At 35.4% G+C, this 22898-nt stretch overlaps 1 protein-coding gene across 1 annotated transcript in view; it reads right to left on the reverse strand.

Moving 5' to 3' along the window:
• Positions 1 to 16336, reverse strand: part of LOC139120212 (fibronectin type 3 and ankyrin repeat domains protein 1-like) — a 41582-nt gene extending 25246 nt beyond the window's left edge. The window contains exons 1-2 of the mRNA XM_070684410.1: positions 16201 to 16336; positions 14513 to 14681 (exon numbers count right to left, since the gene is read on the reverse strand). Of these exons, the coding sequence (XP_070540511.1) occupies positions 14513 to 14681; positions 16201 to 16207 (176 nt within the window). The 5' untranslated portion in view covers positions 16208 to 16336. The remainder of the gene's footprint in view (positions 1 to 14512; positions 14682 to 16200) is intronic.
• Positions 16337 to 22898: the final 6562 nt, after the last annotated feature.

Below are 22898 nucleotides of genomic sequence, written 5' to 3' on the forward strand. Positions count from 1 at the left end.
ACAGAAAATCTGGCCGTTTTTGCTATGAAATCTATTTTATTTGGTACAGGGACATGTCATGAATATGAAATAGACTTTTAACAGAAAAAATATTGGGAATCTACAGCTGTAACAGTCATATTTTGAAGGGTACCGCAAAGTAACAGTGTTGCAGATTTGCATGCATTTTTGTTTAATTTGTCTTCCTATAAGTTATCTGCTGAGCTTGTTTTTGGATATAACCTGGCTTGTTAGGTATCATTAGAAAGATAATTTACTAATGTTTAGAATGACATATTGTAACATGCAATACCTTCTGTAGTTTTTATGATATATAACAAAAACTTACCCCATACCCCTAAGTTTACATTGAAAAATGCAGTCATAGCTAAAACCAAATTCTACCATTTTTTTAGCTTGACACAAAAAATATGGCCGTTTTTGCTATGAAATCTATTTTATTTGGTACAGGAACATATCAGAAATATGAAATAGACTTTTAACAGAAAAAATATTGGGAATCTACAGCTGTAACAGTCAGATTTTGAAGGGTACAGGAAAATCTCAGTATTCCTGACTTGTGAGCATTTTTGTTGAATCTATCGTCTTTTAAGTCATCTGCTGAGCTTCTTATAGAATATAATGTAAGTTGTTAGGTATCATTAGTAAGATTATTTACTAGTCTTTAAAATGACATATTGTAACATGCAATATCTTGTACAGATTTTTATGAAATATGTCCAAAACTTACCCCATACCCCAAAATTTACATCGAAAACTACTGTCATAGCTACTGTCAAATTCAAGCAATTTTTTACGCAGACATAAAAAATTAGACAATTTTTTGTATGAAATCTGTTTTATTTTGTATTTTGCCATATCAGAAATATGAAATGAACTTTTAACAGAAAAAATATTAGGATTCTATAGCTGTAACAGCTGTATTTTTAAAAAATCTCAAAAATCTCAGTATTCCTGATTCGTATGCGTTTTTGTTAAATCTGTCATCTTATAAGTCGTCTACTAAGCTTGTTATTGATTATAACTGGGTTTGTTTAGTATCATTGAAAAGGTAATTGAATATTCTTTACAATGACATATTGTAACAGGCAATATCTTGTATATTTTTCATGGAATATGACCAAAACGTACCCCATACCCCAAGGTTTATATTGAAAGTACTGTCATAGATAACGTGATCAAATTCCGTGAATTTTTAGCTAGACATGATAAAAATAGCTCTGTTTCGGTATTAAATCTGTTGTATATGGTACTGGGTCATGTCAGAAATGTGAAATAGACTTTTAACAGAAAAAAATATTTGGACTGTATGGTTGTAACAGCCATATTTTGAAGGGAAATGCAAAATCGCAGTACCGCAAACTGGCACCTTTTTTGTTAAATTCTTCTTCTTGTAAGTCATCTGCTGAACTTATTTTGTGACACAACCTGGCTTGTGAGGTATCATTAGTAGGGCAATTTATTTTTCTTTAAGATGACATATTGTCATATACAATGTCATTCATAGTTTTCCTGGAATATGGTCAAACTTTACCCCATACCCAAAAAGTTCAAATCGCAAATTACGGCTTCTCTTAAATTCTACCATTTTTGCTGCACATAATACAAAAGGCAATTCTTGTTTAAAATCTGATTTATTTGTTACAAAAGTATGTCACAAGTATAAAATTAACTTATAACGGGAAGATGATACAATTTAGTAGCCATTTGGATCATTTTTGGAGGGGGAACCCATATATTGCAAATGTATGTGTTTCGGCAAATTTGCCCTGATACCTGGGTACCCTTCCAAATATGATCCAAAAGGCTACAAAATCATATTATGTTCCTGTTAAAAGTTAGTTTCATATTTGTGACATACTTTTTTAACAAAATCACAGATTTCATAGATTGCATACAAGCATTGCCTTTGGTATATAAAGTTAATAAATTGAAAAAAAGGTAGAGTTTCAGATTTGCAGTTTCAGATTTGCAGTAATTTGCTGTGTAAACCTTCGGTATGGGGTAAGTTTTGGTCCTATTTCATGAAACCTAAACAAGACATTGCATATTACGATATGTCATTTTAAAGACTAGTAAATTACCTTTCTATTGATACCTAACAAGCCAGGTTATGTCAAAAATCAAGCTCAGCAGATGACTTATAAGAAGACACATTTAACAAAAAAGCAAGCGAGTTGGCAATACTGTGATTTTGCGAGACCCTTCAAAATATGACTGTTACAGCTGTAGAGTCCCAATATATTTTCTGTTAAAAGTCTATTTCATATTTCTGACATTCCTCAGTACCAAATAAAAAGATTTCATATAAAGTATTGCCTTATTTGTTATGTCTAGCTAGAAAATTGGTAGAATTTGACGATAGCTACGAAAGTAATTTTCGATATAAACTTTGTGGTATGGGGTAAGTTTTCGTCATATTCCATGAAAATTATATCAGACATGGCATATAACAATATGTCATTTAGAACAGTAGTAAATTAGCTTTTTAATGATACCAAATAAACATGGTTATGTAATAAAATAAGCGCAGCAGAAGACCTACAATGGGACAAAGTTAACAAAAGCACATATGAGTCTGCACTGCTGTGATTTTGCAGTACTCCACAGATTATGCCTGTTACAGCCATAGAATACCAATATTCTTTCTGTTAAAAGTCTATTTCATATTTCTGACATGTTTCTGTACCAAATAAAATATATTTAATAGCAAAAATGGCCAGATGTTATATGTCTAGGTAAAAAAATGGTAGAATTTGGTTTTAGCTATGACTGAAATTTTCAATGTAAACTTTGGGGTATGGGGTAAGTTTTGCTTATATATCATGAAAACTACACACGATATTGCATGTTACAATATGTCATTCTAAAGATTAGTTAATTAGCTTTTTTATGATACCTAACAAGCCAGGTTATATCCAAAAACAAGCTCAGCAGATAACTTATAGGAAGACAAATTAAACAAAAATGCATGCAAATCTGCTACACTATGATTTTGCGGTACCCTTCAACATATGACTGTTACAGCTGTAGATTCCCAATATTTTTTCTGTTAAAAGTCTATTTCATGTTTCTGATATATCTCTGTACCAAATAAAATAGATTTCATAGCAAAAACGGCCATATTTTTTTGTGTCAAGCTAAAAAAATGGTAGAATTTGGTTTTAGCTATGACTGAAATTTTCAATGTAAACTTTGGGGTATGGGGTAAGTTTTGGTTACATATCATGAAAACTACACACGATATTGCATGTTACAATATGTCATTCTAAACATTAGTAAATTATCTTTCTAATGATACCTAACAAGCCAGGTTATATTCAAAAACTAGCTCAGCAGATAACTTATAGGAAGACAAATTAAACAAAAATGCATGCAAATCTGCAACACTGTTACTTTGCGGTACCCTTCAAAATATGACTGTTACAGCTGTAGATTCCCAATATTTTTTCTGTTAAAAGTCTATTTCATATTTCTGACATGTCTCTGTACCAAATAAAATAGATTTCATAGCAAAAACGGCCAGATTTTTTGTGTCAAGCTAAAAAATGGTAGAATTTGGTTTTAGCTATGACTGAAATTTTCAATGTAAACTTTGGGGTATGGGGTAAGTTTTGGTTACATATCATGAAAACTACACACGATATTGCATGTTACAATATGTCATTTTAAAGATTAGTAAATTATCTTTCTAATGATACCTAACAAGCCAGGTTATATCCAAAAACAAGCTCAGCAGATAACTTATAGGAAGACAGTTTTAACAAAAATGCATGCAAATCTGCAACACTGTTATTTTGCGGTACCCTTCAAAATATGACTGTTACAGCTGTAGATTCCCAATATTTTTTCTGTTAAAAGTCTATTTCATATTTCTTACATGTCCCTGTATCAAATAAAACAGATTTCAGACAAAGCAATGCATATTTTATTATGCCCAGCTAAAAATTGGTAGAATTTGAGTTTTACTGTAATTTGCAATGTTAAATTTTGGGGTAAGGGGTAAGTTTTGGTTATATTTGACAAAAACTGTAGAAGATATTGCATAATGCAATATGTCATCTTAAAGAGGAATAAATTCCCTTTATAATGATACCAAACAAGTGAGGTTATGTTAAAAAATGAGCTCAGCACATGACTTACAAGAAGACAGATTTGACGAAAATGCATTTGGCTTGGAAAATCGTGATTTTGCGGTACCCTTCAAAACATGACCATAACAGCTATTGCGTCCCTATATTTTTCCTGTTAAAATTCCATTTCGTATTCTAGGGATCCCAAGGGTTCTGAAAAATACAGGTTTGTTATCCTGTGGGGGGGGGTGCACGTAGACCCCCTCTAGCCCACGGACTGGGTATCTGTATGCCCAATACATGACACTTAGTAATAACACACAGGTTAACATCTGAGTGGGGTGTGTCAACGGAATGACTTCCACTGTTTGAGATATTCTGCTGTAGCATCTGTGCATGTGATGTTGAAAGGTGTGGTCCAACACTCTGAGGCGAGTGAACAATCAAACATATCTGTATCTTTCTGTGGAATACACTACATGTATGCAAACAACCACTATACAACCACTTTTGCTAATTTGTTACTAGGGGGAACTTTTACAACTTTTATTGATGCTTCAACTGACATTCCTATTTGAGTTGGGATAAAAATATATTTTGCTGACAAACTTCTATTGCTTCAGGCCACAGAAGTTCCCAAAAAGTTCTCAAAATCTTACTTTTCCTGTAGATGAAATTCTCTTGCAAATTAAAAAGAAACATTTATACGGAATTGTTCACTGTCTTGTTATAAATATCAATGATTTTGATTTGAAGAGAGATTAATGGCCACTTTGATTTTGATTTCAGGATGAACTGTTTTCTCCTGTGATTTGAAATTTTGCTACGTGTAGGGGATCCAAAGTTTCTTGTCTGAAAAAAGGGGTTGTTTTTATTTAGTTTCATTGATTTAGTGAACCAGCAAAAGTTTAAATATCTGCTTTGCGACTGAATTAGTACGACCATTCTCTGGAATGTGGTATGTGGTACAGAAATAGTTTAAAACACTTGCAAAATAACTTACAACGGAGCATTTGCGAGTGCTCAGTTTGGGATCATCCTCTGCTTTGTCAAGTTTAAATAATATTTTGACCACTCAAATACTCAGAGTGAGGGCTTGTGTGACCAAAATTTGGGAGTCTGTCTATCGGCAACAATACAGAATTCTCACCATATGGTGTAGCCCATAAAAGTTGGGTTTATCGCACTGCAGTCTGCATCTCTGATATATAGCAGACCACAGTATCAGATATATATTTCAAAACTTTTATCTACTATCAGAACACCGAGAAGTTATATTTGGGAAATATTAATCTCTAAACATGTACAGTACATCATGTTCAATACGTAAATTACTATGGCAATCTAATGGTCATATCCATTGTTAACAACTTTTTCAAAGAATTTGAAAAGGCTCAACATTTTTGCACCTTTCAGCTTCACAAGATGGACAAGCCGAGTGTGTATTAGCAAACACTTTACGTCCATTACAAAACCAAGTCCAACACTTATCCAAGAGTAGACTAGAATTTACCAATTGACTTTTGTCGGTCCAATGCTGTGTTAAGTGGTACCTGCACCTATTCACTGTACCTGTGAATGTTGTCCTGAAGCAAATGTGAACAGTCCCAAACACTAAACAAGAAATTAATTGTGTTTTTCTGTCTCATTACGTGTCACTGATTGCCTTGCCAGGTAGCTACAGAAAGCTAAAGGAGGCTGAAAAATTCAATTAAAAAGGAATAAACAGATATTAGACTCAATTTCACTCAAAGCAAGGTTACTGTACCATTACATTGGCATATACTTTTTGTGTACATGGAAAGGTATATACTTGAGATTGTGTCTGCCAAACCTGAAACCACTGTATTTTACCCATGAAATAGTCTCTCCTTGGGCAACCACACCACTTCCCTTCTGATGATTTGCAATTTCTACAAACTCAGCGATATTATTCACACGGTTGAGCTACATTTATTTCCTAGTAGGTGGTCTGATAATTACAATACTGCTGGTATCAAATCCATTGGTTCTATCCCATTGCACTCCACTGATATCTATTGGTGCATACATGTACACAGTACATCAAACCAGGGCAGGTCAATTCTGCTGGTCCAAGGAAAATAGTCGGTGGCAAGAGACTAGAAATGAGACATGTTGTTACTTGTCTCTCACTATATAATATTCAATTCTTTGAATGATATCACTTTATTTCTCCATTCAAAACACAAAGCTGCCAGAAATATTTCATCTGAGTCTGTGTTATACTGTACAGGGTACTGTAGCAAGAGTGTGAAACCATTCTGTTGGTCCACTCAGTATGAGACTAAGTGTTTGACAACAGACTATAAAGTGTTTGACAGGGAGCCTGTCAGATATCAGAAACTGAAACGGCTAAGTAATCCCTATCTTCATCATTTCCCTAATAACTTCTCACTATTTCATCTACATTCTACTCTGTAGACACATCCAACCAACCCACATGGGAACTACCCTATAGTACATTGTGGAGAATGGGCTAGAAAGTGTTGAATTTGGCACTGATAATTGGACTCCAGTATTTTGATGTTTGTGTCTGTTGAAAAATGAACTCTTTGATCACTGAATAATTATGCTTTTAAAAATCCAGACACACATGTGCATGTACTTGTACAAAGACTTGCAAGGGTATCTACCACAGCTTGGAAATGCAAGAATAGTATGGAAAGCAAGCTGAAAGACACAGTTGACATAGAATACAACCATTGTTCTCTCATCACGCTAATTAGCTATGCCATTCCTGTCTGGGGAATCGTTTCACTGGAAACAACTGCACAAGGAAATGCAGTGGCCAGGTTAATGTGTGAGGCAAGATTGCTGTGAATTACACCCAGTAGATAATTTCCTGTGATGAATAAGTGTACACTTATTTGCAGTGATAGAAAGTATTGGTGCCGTTATTAGGCAATCATAGTGTCATAGCCTGGGCAGTTAGGAAACCACACAACATTATTGCATCGATTGGCAAATATGTGTCGGGTGTGCAGTCACCATGGCAACAGTTTGATAGCATGCTTCTGGTTTTTTTTCTCAGTACTTTAGCATAGCTGAAACAGGCATCATCAAACTTGCAACCACAATCTATACAACACATCCTACTTCAGTGACTCCAAATGCCATCATATATCAGTCTGCCTTCATAGAAAATTAACTTGTAGTATTTTGTATCATCCTATAGTTCGTAAATCTGACAAGGCTGATAAAAAAATGGCGTTTAATACCATTTATCATTTCAGTAAAAAACTAAAGCATGATTTTATATACAAGAATTATGACAATTGTTTGTTACTACCAATGTTATGATGGACAGTGTCATTATCGGTGACTCAAGAAACTTCTAAACTTTTGTTGGCATTACAACGCTAATGTGATGCTGTATTTTGTATCTAGTCTGCCACTGTGATCAACGTCAAACTTTGATGTTATTTTTGCAAATAAATAAATAAATAAATGAAGAGACAAGCAAATGAATCAATAAACAGATAAATAACTAAACAATGTCAAACTGTATTGGAAAATGAAAGCAGAAAAAAGTGCATCACCATGGTATGGGGAATGAATAAACAGATAAATAAATAAACGAGGTCAAATACTATTAGAAAATAAAAAAGGAATTTTGCCTGGTAATCAGGGAAATTAAATTGCAAAATTTCTTTAATTATCTCTGACATCACAAAAGACTCAATTACGTCCAAATTATCCAAGGCAATCACTTTTATTAAACATCTACTGAAGCATTGTACAGCATGATTGAAATGACAGAATACATGTATGGTGATCTTGCTGTTGTGTACACGATATTTTTTCTAGTCTGAATGTGTTCATATTAAAATTTATCATACCATCACAATGAAGAGTTGTATTTTGACGTCTTTTCCAGAATAATTTTATCTATACGTTAATTTTATGCAAGGCACTTTGATGAAATTTTGTGGATATTGAAAATATAAATGTTTTTGACAAAAAGTAGTAGTAGCAATGGTAGTGTTATCATTATCATCCTTGTTGTTGTCATAGTAATCATCATCAATATCATCATCATCATCATCATCCCTACATCATCACCATCGTCATCATCATCATCATCATATCATCATCGTCTTCATCATCATCATTATCATCACAGTGTTCTCCTCAGGATTTTTTGAGAAGATGGCGAAGACGTGGTGCGAAGCACCACAAGCGGCCGCGTCAGCGGTCGCGGGGGGAGGTCAGGAAGGGGGTGTCCCCCCTCCTGCCGTTGGAGCTTTTGAAAAACAGCGATTAAAATGGTGTCATTTGGTGGCACTTGGGGAGTATTTTTCAGATTTTTTTCGTATAAAAAACTCAAAGGAAAGGAGATCTGAGACAGTGTACCATAACTTTTATTACAGTTCACTGATTTCAATTATGAAGATTTCATTTTTTGGAAACGAACGTAGCGAGAGACATACATTTATTCATCGATGTCAAAATTATCACCATAACACTTAGGTTTGGGGAGCATTTTTTCAGATTTTTTCGTACAAAAAACTCAAAGGAAAAGAGATCTGAAACAGTGTTCCATAACTTTTATTACAAACGAAAACATAGCGAGTCTAGAGACATACATTTATTCATCGATGGCAAAATTATCACCATAACACTCACGTGTTCTCATCCTGATACAAGTCCGACCGAGCCTAAAATTAGGTTGTTTTGCTTTTGGAAAGAATACACAAACGAAATTCTAACCTCCTATAAAAACTTCAGTGTACTCTGCTGTCCTTGGTTACCCTCAAGCTCCTTGCCATGTTTACTCAACTAAGTCGGTTACCTAATGCACGGTCCCTATGGAGGGACCGTGGCTAACGTAACGTTACGGACTGAGCCATGCAAATATGGCTGCCTTCGATGAGTTGCACATGGGCTTATGATCTCGGATGACATCACAAACTCGCGAGATTTGCAAGATCGATGAGAATTACGTTTGCAGTCTGCAGGATCGACGCTCACGCTCGCATTTTGCTTGTAAATCACTGTCAACTTTTTTTCCCCGTACATTTTATTGTTTTATTTTTCAAAAAAATAAATCTTTTTCATTTCTGGCAAGGGGGCGCTCGGAATTTACAAGAGGGCGCCACGCCCCTGTTACCTTATTCAGGGAGAACACTGCATCATCATCATCATCATCATCATCACCACTATCATAATCATCATCATCATCACTGTCATCATTATATAAGTTGGTGTGTAACACACATTGACTGCTGGCATATCATCTCAACTACCGTAATACGCTCTGACATACAATGTACATATTTGATTTCTTTATCAATGAATTTTTTCACATAACATGTGGCACATGATTATCTTTTGGTGTATGGCTGATGTGAACACATTTCAAGATGCAGACTGATTCAATGAGCTAACAGAACTCCTCTGCAAGGACAAATTTAAATTCATATCAGACTTCAGTAACATATTACAATTGACAAAAAAGTGATTACAAGTGACAAGAAAGTGGTGAATGAGGTCCCCAGTTGGAGACTGCATTATGAGATGTGCAATATGACCGCACTGGGTACCATGACTAGCTCAGACTTCATACACAAATATCATTTCAAGTTTGATTTTGTCATGTGATATGAGTTCCAATGCTGCTGCAATGCCACAAATGCACATAGCATTAAACTCAGCACAATGGCAGTGTACCTCTCACAGTCACTGTCTGATCGCAGCACAATAGTACCTATGAACTTTCCACACTTGAAGTTTTATGGGGTCTTGTAGCACATCAGTGACTTTAAATTGGTCTCCTGTACCAGAGCAGAGTCTATTGGAAGTGACAAAGAGGTACAACCAGTGCCGTCAACCGTTCCAACGCTGTCTCTTTTAACTATCAATGTACCGGTAGTTCATGCCAAATCAGGTTAGCCCTGACCAGACACAATACCACCAATACCTGCGCTATTGTGGTGTGAGAACAAACAAACAACGGGTCTGTGTTTGGTGTTACAAGATGAAAGAAAAGGTGGAAAGAGAGTTTATGACTGTTGCCTTGGTGAGTCCAGTCGGACATCATGTCTCCGAAGCACAAAGATAAGTGAAAGATTTCTTTGAAAACCACTTTATGCAAGAGCACACAACAATTACATTTTACCACAATTAATAGGCCGAATTCTTTGATTCTTAAATGTAAAATACGTGTACCTGCATGTCACAGAGACAAACATTTCCTTTTATCTGTGTTCCGACAACTTGTGCTTTGCTTTCAGAAGTATTAGAAGAATCATCTTCTCATGAAATAGGATATTGTGCATCCAACTTTTAGCACCATTTACTGGTATAGCACTACAATTCATTTATATACTCTGCCACAGTCTCTCCACACATGGATGGACTGTGACTTGACAGAAAGCTGAACTTGCGACATCGCACTTTTCAATATCAGGTATATTTCAGTTCAGAGTGATATCCACTGGCAAATGTAGTCTATGTAATCTACAATCTGATACTAAATCCTGGAGTATGACCAATTTTAAAAAAAATACAATGCTATAGATATCTGTGAGGAAAATGCATCGATTTTTTGATAAATTTCTGTACTGTACACGTCTCAAACAATGTTTACTTAAACTTTTTTGCAGGGGCAAAGGGTGGTGAGAGGGGAACTTGAACAATGCTAGCATTGAGAAAATTGCAGTGCACCACAGAACTCTGGATAAATTTCGTAATTTTGATTTAACCTTTGGCAAGGTCACATATTAATCTGCTTGACGAAACAAACAATGGTATTGTATGATCACAAAGTGACCCAAACAGATCTTACTCCAAGGTTCATTTCCTGGGCCATGATAATTTAATTTAAAACATTAATGACACATTTCAAATAATCAATTGCTGTTGAGATGTAAATTTCAAACATCAAAAGAATGGATCATTAATTGCTCGCATGTTTCATTCTTCTAGGTTTATTGATCATGGCAAGGGTAAGTCATTTAAGATATGATAGATCTTTAATTTTCTTCAACTGATTTGAGTTAAAGGCCAGAGTTTCTCAATAGCTGATATCGATAACTATTTTGTACCAATAAAACAGAAATTACAGTTCTACAGTTTTAATAAATCAAATCTCACGACCAGTAACACATTCTAATAGCCTAATAAAAGGACAAGTGCTGTGATAAGAATGAGCAGATAATTTTTTTGTGTTTTGCTTTTTTTAGGGGGTTAGGGGTTGGCAGAATGTTACATAAGCATCCACCTCTACAATTTTGCTTGTTTAATATTAATGCAGTCAAGATATCATACTATTCCTGACGACAAAAAGATTGCAGCATAAAAAAATATACAACAGTACTTTCTTCAACTACTGTACAGTGCCTAGAGCTAATGGAGATTGGACGCTTTATAAATCTTCTTTATTATTGTTATTAACCTGTGTACATGCACTTATGCTATAAGTCACAATGGCTAATGTCTCTTTTGAAAACTATTTTTTTCTGATTACAAGTACCAGCACTCATTCTCTAACTTCTATTTTAGAAGTGGTTTAGAGACTGTAAACAGGGGTTTGTTGTGTGTCAACAAAAGGTAAAAGAGAAAGAAAGCGCTGCCATAACACATTACGGGGAAAATGGGTCACCTCTTTCGGTCATCTCAGCCTAGGTGCATTGTGAACACTGACATATTATGATGTATGAAAGAATTGGTGGCAAACATCTGTAATGATACAGTAGCAGGGTTTGAATAGCATTCTTCAGTAACTTCCATAAGTGAAGCTGCTGCTGTAATCTATTGACCCTTTGAGCGCCACAGTCAATTTTTGTTGACTTTATAGAATGTATCCCAGTAAATTTTTTTCAGATTTTTCCCAAAATTTTAATAAAACAGTATAGCCAATGAAATATGATGTCCATTTGGTCTGAAATTTTAAAAATCATCAAAGAGAAATTCACAAAAATTGGTAAAATGTTGCATTAAAACTTTGGCGGGAAAAAATTACAGCGCTCAAAGGGTAAATCAAATGAAATCTAAAATGAATTTCTGGATTTATTTCACTTTGACTAATATAAATGAAAGTTGGCTGACATGATTATCCTGATTTTCAATACATACAGTTACTTTATTTTCTTCTGTTTTCTGAATTCTAAAAAAATCAAGATGGTCCAGCAAGTGTTTATTACTGACAGAAATTGGACTGGTGACCCCGTACTTAACAGGTGAAAAGGGTAATTTTTTGCAAGATCTACATAGAATACACCTCACAATGAAACCTTTGTAGGGAGAGCAGTGACACTGCAAAAGAAGATTGATTTCAAATCGGTTTTTGCAATTTGTCCACTTGTAGCTGCCTTCCATTTGCACTACCATGAGTGACAGAATCAAAGGAGCCAAGCTTGACTCCTTGCTTCTCAAGTGAGGAGTCCACCGTAATTAGAGTTCAGTTCAAGCAGGTCTCCTATCCTAGCACTATTTGGACAACTCTTTTACAATATTGGACATCCATTCAAACCTGTCTTTCCATGCACAGAAAATATATACTTTATGCTGAAATCACTGTCTGTCCACGTTTTCCAATCGTTTCCAGTATCTGCTGAATTCACACGCAAACTAATCTGTTGTCTCTATTGAATTTCGCCTTTAAAAATAAATTCACTTGAAATGATAGAAATAAGAATTGCCCAATTGGACTCTCTTCTCGAGTTCTACACTGACATTCTTGTCCACCTCCAATATTATTGCTAATGACGTCAAACTAAACTGACACATTTAAGAGCTCTCAAGGCATACATATAATTGTAAAAGCGCTTTAAGATGGCTTGACCTGACAAACTTTAAATTTCATTCAAACCCAATAAATGGCTTTCTAAAGGGTGATAATGTCAACACACCTACTCAGGCATATTTGCATGAAAAACACAATAAACACCTAATTTTCAGATTTTGAGTATGTTTGAGTCTTCCACCTGCTACAAGCAAAAAAAAAAACAGGAACACATCAATTGAATTTGTTGGCAGACAGGTTTCAGTATCTCTTCAACTGCAAGAAAAACATTCTTGCTTTCATAGGCAACAGTAACTTGTCCTCCTGTCACAGAATGAGTGACACTGAGTTCAATGACATCAACAGCCACTGTGTATGAATGAATCCATCCTTCAGACTGTGGGTTACTTGACCGTATTGCAATTTCACATTTTCCTAAGGGGCATAGCACTATCTCTTGGTCACCAGAAGCTCCCCATACATGTATTAATAGTGATACATGTACTTTGTGGACCACTTGACCCAACATATCTGTGCCAACCAATGTACAGTCAATTATAAATGTACCAGTGACCACTATCAATGAAAAACCACCTGCACTGTATAAGTACACCGTATAATGCTTAAACATTTGCATCCCTATTTTTCTGTATACAGGTCCACACCCGCCATTAAAAATAGTGGCGTTGGGTCAAACCATTGTGGTGAAAACGGTTGAAACCTGTTCTCACTTTCTTTACGACACAGTATTACAAAGCAAGGAGTATTACAAGAGCATTTTAACAATATGATATGATGAGCCATTCTGAGTAACCATTAGTGACTTGTGATCATGCTGAGACACCTACTACCAGATCAAAAGATTTTTGTAGCAGAGGAAAATCATTGACATTAGATAATGTCGGGTAAGATTGAAAAACCCCTATCAATCATTGCAGTCACAGCTTTCCTAATTGTGAATAATGCACCAAAGTGAGATAGCATGTTTGCTTTGTTTCTGTAATCTCACAAACTTTGATAAAAGGCTATCTCCGATATATGAAAATATCAATGATGTGACCATTACCTATCTGAGATAACTTGGAAATATGCCACCGTCAGCATCTCACACCCTTTATTAAAGGGTGTACGAAAAGAACAGAAATTTGTAACAGGTGGATGATTTTAACATCATTCCATCTTTTCTACCTCTTATGTGACATAGCTTGCATAGTGAAGTGTATGGCACACCTTTCAACAGCTGTTTGAATATATTTTGTAATATCTGATGGGTAAAAGGTTGTAGCTTGCATTCCTAGAATGACAAAGTTGCTGCATATTAAAATGTTTTCTGGAAATCAATTGTGGCACACCTACTATACATCGAGGTATAATAATTTAATTTCCTTACTGAGGATGGACACAACGGAAACACTCTAGTCAAGTCAAGACAGCTGTGGTATTTTGAGATAAATTTTTCTTGCGTCACTGGCGTCATCATGCCTGTAACTAGGCTGAAACTGCCGCAAAAAGTTGGCTTGTAATACAAATACCTTACAGTGTTCATAATTCATCATTTTTTACGCACAGGATTCTTGGTATTGTAAATATTCTTGGACATTAAAAACCTTTGCTAATCTGTGGGTTAAAGGATATATGTACATCCCTGCGAAAAAAAAACCAATACACTGATTTGCAATATGATCAAACTTACGTGTACACATTACCCCAGCCTCCGGTCCTCTCCTCCTCTTGTACAGTGTACCTGACCCTCCCATCCTCTTTCCTTCTCGGCCCCTCGGCTGCCTTATCCCAGTACAGTTCAATATTGTGATGGGTAACTTTGCCGACAACAGGCGGTTCTGGCCTAGGTGGTGGCTCACCTGCAATAAAAGAAGATGAGTTTTTATGAATGATAGAAAGGGTTACAAAATTGCAAAAATACACTATAACTATTGTAGTAGGACAGGGATAATCCACTGCAATTTCCAACAATTATCTACTGTAGGCTCATAATAGGAAATACCTATCCCTGCAGCTATTAACGCTTTGAGTGCCAAAGTCAGTTTTTTGTTGCATTTATGAAATGTGCACCGGTCAATTTTTGTCAGAGTTTAGACAAAATTTTGATAAAAGACTGAAATTTGATGTCCCTTTGGTCCAAAATTATCAAAAAGATTACCAAAAATTTGCCAAAAAAAAAAAAAAGGTAAAATGTTGCACTAAATTTTGGTGGAAAAATTACAGCACTCTGTCAAGTGATGTAGGCAGCAGCCACACCCCATCACCTCCCTTTGATAACATTTTGCTGGAAATTCATCATTTACAGGTACCATAAAAACAATTACTATGATTAAAGTACATATAATTACTATTTTTTCTGCTCAGAGTGCTCTGCTTTAGTCAGGGCACAGTCCCTCTCGAGCTCTCAATGATCAGGGATTATTATATCGATTCAGGAGGCACTCTCATTAACGTTAATTGGACCTCAAAACTATAAGTTACGTTATTTACGCAATGTCATACGCGTCATTGGACATCGGTAACAGAATCAAACCTTGCTGTGGTTACGTTCAGGACACATAATTATCTACGGTTACTTAAATGTTTCTCATCACAAGACAGACTGTGGTGTTAGAAACTCAGATGGATTGTTGTGGCACAATTACATTTAGTATGGGATGCAAAAACAACAGTCTATTGTGATTCAAATATTCTTTATTTCACCTGAATGCACTCTGAGATTCGGGAGTCAAGTAAGAGTCGTCGATGATGTATCATGGACTTGCCTGAGGCAAAGGGAAGTCCCCAGTGACGTGTGTGGTGTACATATGCTCAAAGCTATTTTGATGTGTTGCCAACGACTCGACGAGAACAGGCTCGGAATCTCTTGGTAACTGCACGAAACACGTTCACGGCTTTTACTTACAGACGTCATAGACGTTACACAGACTATTCTTAATATATAGACTAGTGGTAACTGTAAGTTCCGTATTGCCATTACAACTGTTACTACATGGCAATGGTATGTACAATACGTCACCAGAGTGGTAAATGCTGTATGACTTGAAACTGTTATGAACCACCCGCAGGTCCAAACTCCATTCCGTGCCAAGTCGAGACTGCAGTTTAAAATTCGAAAGAAGACTGGGTCGCTAAGAATAGAGAATGCTGAAATGATAGGCAGTCAGCTGCTGTGTGAAAAGACGTGTACACATACTGACACGAGTCATGCGATAAGACAAGACTGCTCAAGTTAGAACTTCAAACATAGAGAAGTTGAACTCAGCCGGTCTCCAGCTTCTGCTGTCAGAACGGATCTGTGGCTCCGCTAGACATGCTAGAAGTATATTTCAGTCATGAAATGGCTGGTATAGATACCGAAACGGCAAAGTTACGTACCTGACATTGTTCCCACAGAAAAGCACCAGAATTACGATGAAAAGCTCTGTAACTACGCACAGCTTGGAGTTTGACGTGGGTGTGTTTACTGATAGCTAGCTGTCGACGTTGTAATCCTTGCAATGTAATGCAAATCCGTTTTAATATGGCCGCTGAACTCGGTTGGCCAATCAGAAGCACTTATGGAGTTCGCGCGCACCGGAGACTGTCATGTGGGAAAAATTCTGACAGGTCACGTGTATGTGCACTTCCGCATGCTACGCCCTCTGTATGCTCTCTGTATTTACGTATCGTTTATAATCAAATCGGCGAGTAGGGTTCTGGTTTTTGCGAAGTCTCGCGATCTTGGCGATCGAATACGTAGAAAGAGTGTCGATGAGAGTTCAATTTTTCAAGAGAGGGCCGTAGTAGCACTAGTCTAGTCGACCCTATTCGTCTGTGCTTCCGACCCAGCTGGACGAATCGGGTATACCCTATGGTAGCGCCACGGGTTATCGTAACGTTGCTTGGATAGTCGTTCGAGGCGGGCGGCCGCAGGTCGCCGTTCTCTTTTTTGGAACGACTATCCAAGCAACGTTACGATAACCTGTGGGTAGCGCCGGTTTGCCAGATCATTATTGACAAAACAGTGATGCAAAAATCTTTTATGAAGTGTTGTCCGAGCCCTCTTTTACCGCAAAGTGTTACCGTAGAAATGCCTGTGTTACATATTATTCCGATCTGATTAAACTTTAATACTTTACTTTATTGCTCAACAACACACTCAAGGACTGGATGAAGCTGCTGCTGGGGGAGAAACTAACGTACAAGAAATAAATTTGGCAAGAGGTAGTTTGTTTTCGTGAGTAAAGATATACATGAACTTTTCTCTATCATTAAAATCAAGAAAGCCTGGACTATATAAACTAGTGGATGAAAATAGACCATCTCGATACGTTCTGTATTTTGGACATTCTATAACAAAGTGAAATTCATCCTCAACTAAAGACTTACAAAACTTGCAGAATCTGTCATTTGCAGGAACTTTTGGAATTGACCTTCTACCCAGTTCTTTTTGTAGGTTGTGATCCGAAATTCTTAGTTTTGTCAGCCACCTCCTATAGGTACGAGATCTTATATCTAGCAAGTAACTTTCAAATTCAATTTTTGTCTTAAATAGCCTGTAAGTTCGGAGCTTATTCCTCTGCATTCCACACTTCCTCGTATCATTATGAATGTTTCTCAGCCATGTTTGTTCATGCATTTCACAAAAACTATCATATACATTATTAACTGTGGAATTGATATTGCAAACACAAGACCATATATCACTCCCACTGTAAGAGTTCAAAATGCTTTGTATATAATTAGACCAACCTGAATTCAACCTGGACGTATAAGCAGATCTCAGTAAGATGTCATCTGATAAAACTAATCTATGCCAGTATTTGAGCATGTGCTTTATCACCATAAAGTGAATTGGATATCTACCCAGCTCTCCAACAACACCATCAGATGGTGCATGTTTAGATACTCCTAGGATAAATCTATAATAAGATATACTAACATCATTTAGAAAGTTACATTTGTCATTAATTTCATATCCCCATATTTCACCGCCATATGTCATAATAGGAACAATTAAACTATCAAAGAGTGATAATGCAACTTTTACAGAAAGTGAACCATTCTGAAGGCCCTTACGAAGGCTGAAAAGAGCTTTCATTGCCTTCAATTTAAGATTATGAAAATTACCTTTGAATTTACCATTTGGGTAATGACAAAACCAAGGTAACAGTACGTTTTCACTAAGTCAAGAGTCACTCCATTGTAAGTGAGTGTAACTCCTTTTAAAAGATGATTACTTTTGTTAAACACAATACTTTCGTTTTCTTTATGTTAATAGATAATTTCCATTCACGACAAAAACTATGAAGTTTATCTAAGCAGCTTTGTAAGCCTGTTTCAGATTCTGAAATCAATAAAAGATAAGAGCATACATTAGACAATTGATAAGGAGTTAACTAAGTTTGATAGGACAGTCCTGACTGGAACCAAATGTACTGGAAGATCATTTATAAAAATATTAAACAAAGTTGGACTTAAGTTACACCCTTGCTTATCTCCTAAACTGGAGTCAAATTCTTCAGTAAAGCAATTGTTACTTTTCACACAATACTTAATGTTGTGGTACATGGACTTAATTAAGCTATAAAAATTACCATTAATGCCATATTTCTGTAATTTCCAAAGTAAACTTGTACGCCAAACCCTGTCAAATGCTTTCTGAAAATCTACAAAACAACAATAAAGGTACCTACGACTGGGACTACAGCTTGAATTTCGCATAGATATGTTGATCGATATTAGAACGCAAAACAACAAGATTATCTGCAGTTCTCCTCTTTGCTCTGAAACCAGACTGAAATGGCGAAAGAATACCATTGCTATTAAGAAAGTTTAGAAGCCTATTATTCAACACAGAGGTAAACAATTTTGCAAGGCAACTATTTATAGAAATACCTCTGTAATTTGACGGATCACATGTATCACCTGATCTGAACACAGGGACCAAATATGCTTTTTCCAAGCATTTGGAAATGTTCCTGATCTGAGGATGACATTGAATAATGAACACAATGGTTTTAGTATGGAAGAACCACCATATTTTAGCATTTCATTCAAAATACCATCGACACCTGGGGATTTCCCTGATTTTAATTTATGCAAAGCCTAAATATTTCTAATTCTCTAAATGTGGAATTAAGAATAACGTTCACATCATATCCATTGGCATCTTCCATTTTTGTTAATTCAGATATGATACGTTTAGAAACATTATCAGTTTCTTCACAAGAAAATCACTTAACTGCTTACAATGATAAAACCATTCAGCAGGAGAGATAGACGGGTCGATTTTCTTACAGACATGACTCCCTGAAATATCCTTCCACAATTTCCAGTAATCATTATGGTCTTCGGAATAACCCTTTCTAATTTCCTTAATTGACTCTCTCTGAAAGTTGACCTTTTATATTTTAACAATTTTTTGTGTTCTCTTTTAGAGTGAAACATCTCCCTCTAATATGTGGATTATTTGGGTAGCGATTCAACAATTTACAGCAATCTTTAAGATCTTTACGAAGTGAAAAACAAGACTTATCAAACCAAGGCTGAAAACCACGTTTTGATTTCTTCTTTTTCAATTTCGGCGTAACCTTACGTAAACAGCGATCTGAGACTTTGTGAATAATACCTTCAAATACTTTTACAATATTATCACAAGAATTGGAACTATGACACTCAATATTATAATTTCTAAAGTCTTCTTGAATAGATGAACTTTGCAGAGTATTTAAGAAATATTGTTTAGCATTATAATTCCAAAAATATTTACTTGAACATGGTTTACACTCTACATCAACTGACTGCTTCACAATATTTATAGAAAAACCTATTGGACAATGATCAGAGAAATGTGTAAAAGCATATACTTTGAAATAATCTATACGGTTCTTTGTAACAATACCATAATCTACTGTACTAAATCCATTTCCCTTGTAACAAGTTGGTTTTCCATAAAGACCCCCTGCAGTTCTACCATTTAAAATCTGTAAGCCGTTTTGAATGCAAAGATCAATCAGTTGTCTCCCAAAGGAATTACTAAAACTACCATTATCCATTGAAATTCTATTGTGTACAAAGTCAGGAATATAAGAGGCGACAGGAAGAGAATACCGCGTACGCATAAGAAGACGTTGCGGTACTCGATATCTGATTTTAATCAGATTGATATTGTTTATGATGTAATGAAAACATTGTATCTGTTTGAAATCTCGATATAAATGTAGGATTATTATCCACCCCTAAGGGGTGGACCATTTGATATCCTGGGGGGGGGGTTAGAAGATTTTTTGTGGGCATTATTTTTTCCCCACATGTTGACTTTTTTTTAATGCAGCGATGTTGCCAAATCAATCTGTTTATCATAAATCAACGGACTTCTACATACTTGATTTAGTGTTTCAATGAAACTGTTGTCATGTCACTAATAAGAACTTAAACGTGTCAATTGTAAAGTTTTAATACAGTATTTTGAATGAACTGTGAATGTACGCCATTCTTTTTATGCACAACAACATGTCCAGAACTGTTGTAAGAAAAATGTGATTGTGATATATTAGTGCATGTTGCTTTCTAATACTGAATTCTCATGGAAGAAACATACATTGTCAGGAACTTGTCATGCTTTTCATATGAACTGTAGATTTCATAATGATTAGTACACTTGGCAAAACAGACATTCAATTTACAGACATCAAGATATTTCTGACATATATCTCTGATATATTGATGTACTGCGCCAGGGGGCGCCAAAAATATTAAACATCCAGATATCTCTGATATATATATATATATATATATATATATATATATATATATATATATATATATATATATATATATATATATGATGTATGAAAGTCATGCAGCTGAAGGGCATGCTGAAAAATTTTGTTTGATATTTTAAAGAAATGCGCCTGAAGGGCGTGCCGAAAAATTTTAAACATACATATATCTCAGATATATGTGTGTCTGATATATTAACGTTTTGCACTAGGACGGGGCTGTGAAAAATATATCTCATTATCGTTAAAGTTACGCGCCGAATATGAAATTGAATGATGAAATTCATGGCTAGCACGATGCATTTGATGCATTTTAGGCAAGTATGAGCCCGCGTCGAACTTTAAAACACACTGACCCCCCTAATTGGACATTTCAAAATAGGTGACACCATAACCAAAGTAAAAACACAGGGTCACCCCATGAATCAAATGGCCTCCCTGGCCAAAGAAACTGACCAGTCCCTCATTCCCGCTAATTTTTAAAAGTATCTTTTCCGAATTATCATAACCAAGCCCTCCCCCAGTACCGGTATATATTTGGTCACACTGAGAAATGTTACACCTTAATTCCAATTCAATACAGTTATTTTTACCATAGTAATGAAAAGATACTGGGCCATGCCCCAAATGAAATTGGAAAATTGGACATTTGGTATATTGTAAATTGAAAAAACAGAAATGTGCATTGTTGTTAATAGAGTTTGTCAGAGGGAAATTTGAATGCCCGCAAAGCGCCATCAGTATACACACCTATACATATACATACCTGTTTCCTACGTTCCAATGTCAGCCCAAAGATTTTAAATTTAGAAATAGGCCTAAAAGCTAATAATCAAGATGATAAAACCATTTGAAAATTGAAATTAGTTCTATTTTGATTTTATTTTTTGAAAATGTAAATTGGTTTATTGGTTGGCCAAAATATGCCAAGGATTATAATACTTGACGATGACAGTTTTGTTTTAAGGTGGTTGGAAAGGCTATTTTTGCACCAATTCTTTTCTCAGAGTTAATGTCAAATTTCAAGTGTTAGAATCAAGATATTTAGTTCAAATTTTCAGGATAACTCCCTTAGTTAATATTTTTTCCATAGAATTTAAAAATTGTATGTTTGCAGCCATGATTTTGAAATATGACACCAGTAAATATTAAAATTTAATTTTTCATATTTTTTTTACATATTTGAATTTAATAATAATTGGATAGTATTAATATTACCAAATTAGTTATAAATATGTTGACACTATTTATTGTAAGATTTGTACGGCAGGATTTGTAAATAAAATTTGTTTTTATGATTTTACATGGGTTTATATATCACAAAATTATTAAAAAAATTCTTTCAAATTTCAAAATGTGATTTTTCAAAAAGTACTTCAAATACAGAAAAATTGTGCCGTACAAATCTTATCTGTAACCTTGTTAATAGGCTGTAAAAATTCCATGTCCATATCTCATTTCAAAGTTGGATTAAATTGGTATACAATTATGTAGGAAAACTGTTATTCTGTCAAAAATGTTGAAAACAAGCCATATTTGCACCCCTCTTTTGAAGTCATAGAGCAGTTTTTTTTGTTAATCTCACTTTTGACACCTCTTTGACACTCAAAGAATCTAAAAATGCATTTACAATAGCAGTCACTCACTCTGAATGCCAGCACCGCCTTGTCAAACTTTCCTGAAAAACAGCAAATAATGACTTTCCCTTTTCAAACATTTTATTAAAAGCTAGGGGACCTCTACCATAGTTAATACACTAAAGACTCCCCAACTTCTTCTTATTTGGTCAGTTTTTCTGAAGTTTTAACAGGCTATAACTCTGCAATGCCTTTGTGCCCAAATGTCTAGTTTTTTTATTCCGCAGAGAATGTTGACTACTTTTATATTTTAATAGTTTTGTTGAAATTTATAACTGACGCTCTAGCCTTTCCAACCACCTTAACATCTTCTGAAATTCTGTCATTTGACTTGTCAGTGCGATCTGTCCATGTCGGAATCATAACAGAGAACAAACTTATTTATTGGTCAACACACAAGAGATGATATGCATGTATCTACAGAGTGTGTTCACTATCTAAAATCATCTAAGGCAGAATTATTTCCCCTTGTATCTGCTGGAAAAAAACTTTTCTAAAATCTTCCAGACCCCCCCCCCCGGATATCAAATGGTCCACCCCTAAATGTCATACAATGGAATTTGTGGCAAAATTGTTATTTGGTGATAATGTTTGTGCGCCACTTGACCTGATATCGCCTCTACAACGAAGGGCGTTATATTTTGCAGGCTATCGTACTTCAGAAAAAAATTAG

The sequence above is a fragment of the Ptychodera flava genome, chromosome 20, assembly GCF_041260155.1.
Source record: "Ptychodera flava strain L36383 chromosome 20, AS_Pfla_20210202, whole genome shotgun sequence".
NCBI lineage: Eukaryota > Metazoa > Hemichordata > Enteropneusta > Ptychoderidae > Ptychodera > Ptychodera flava.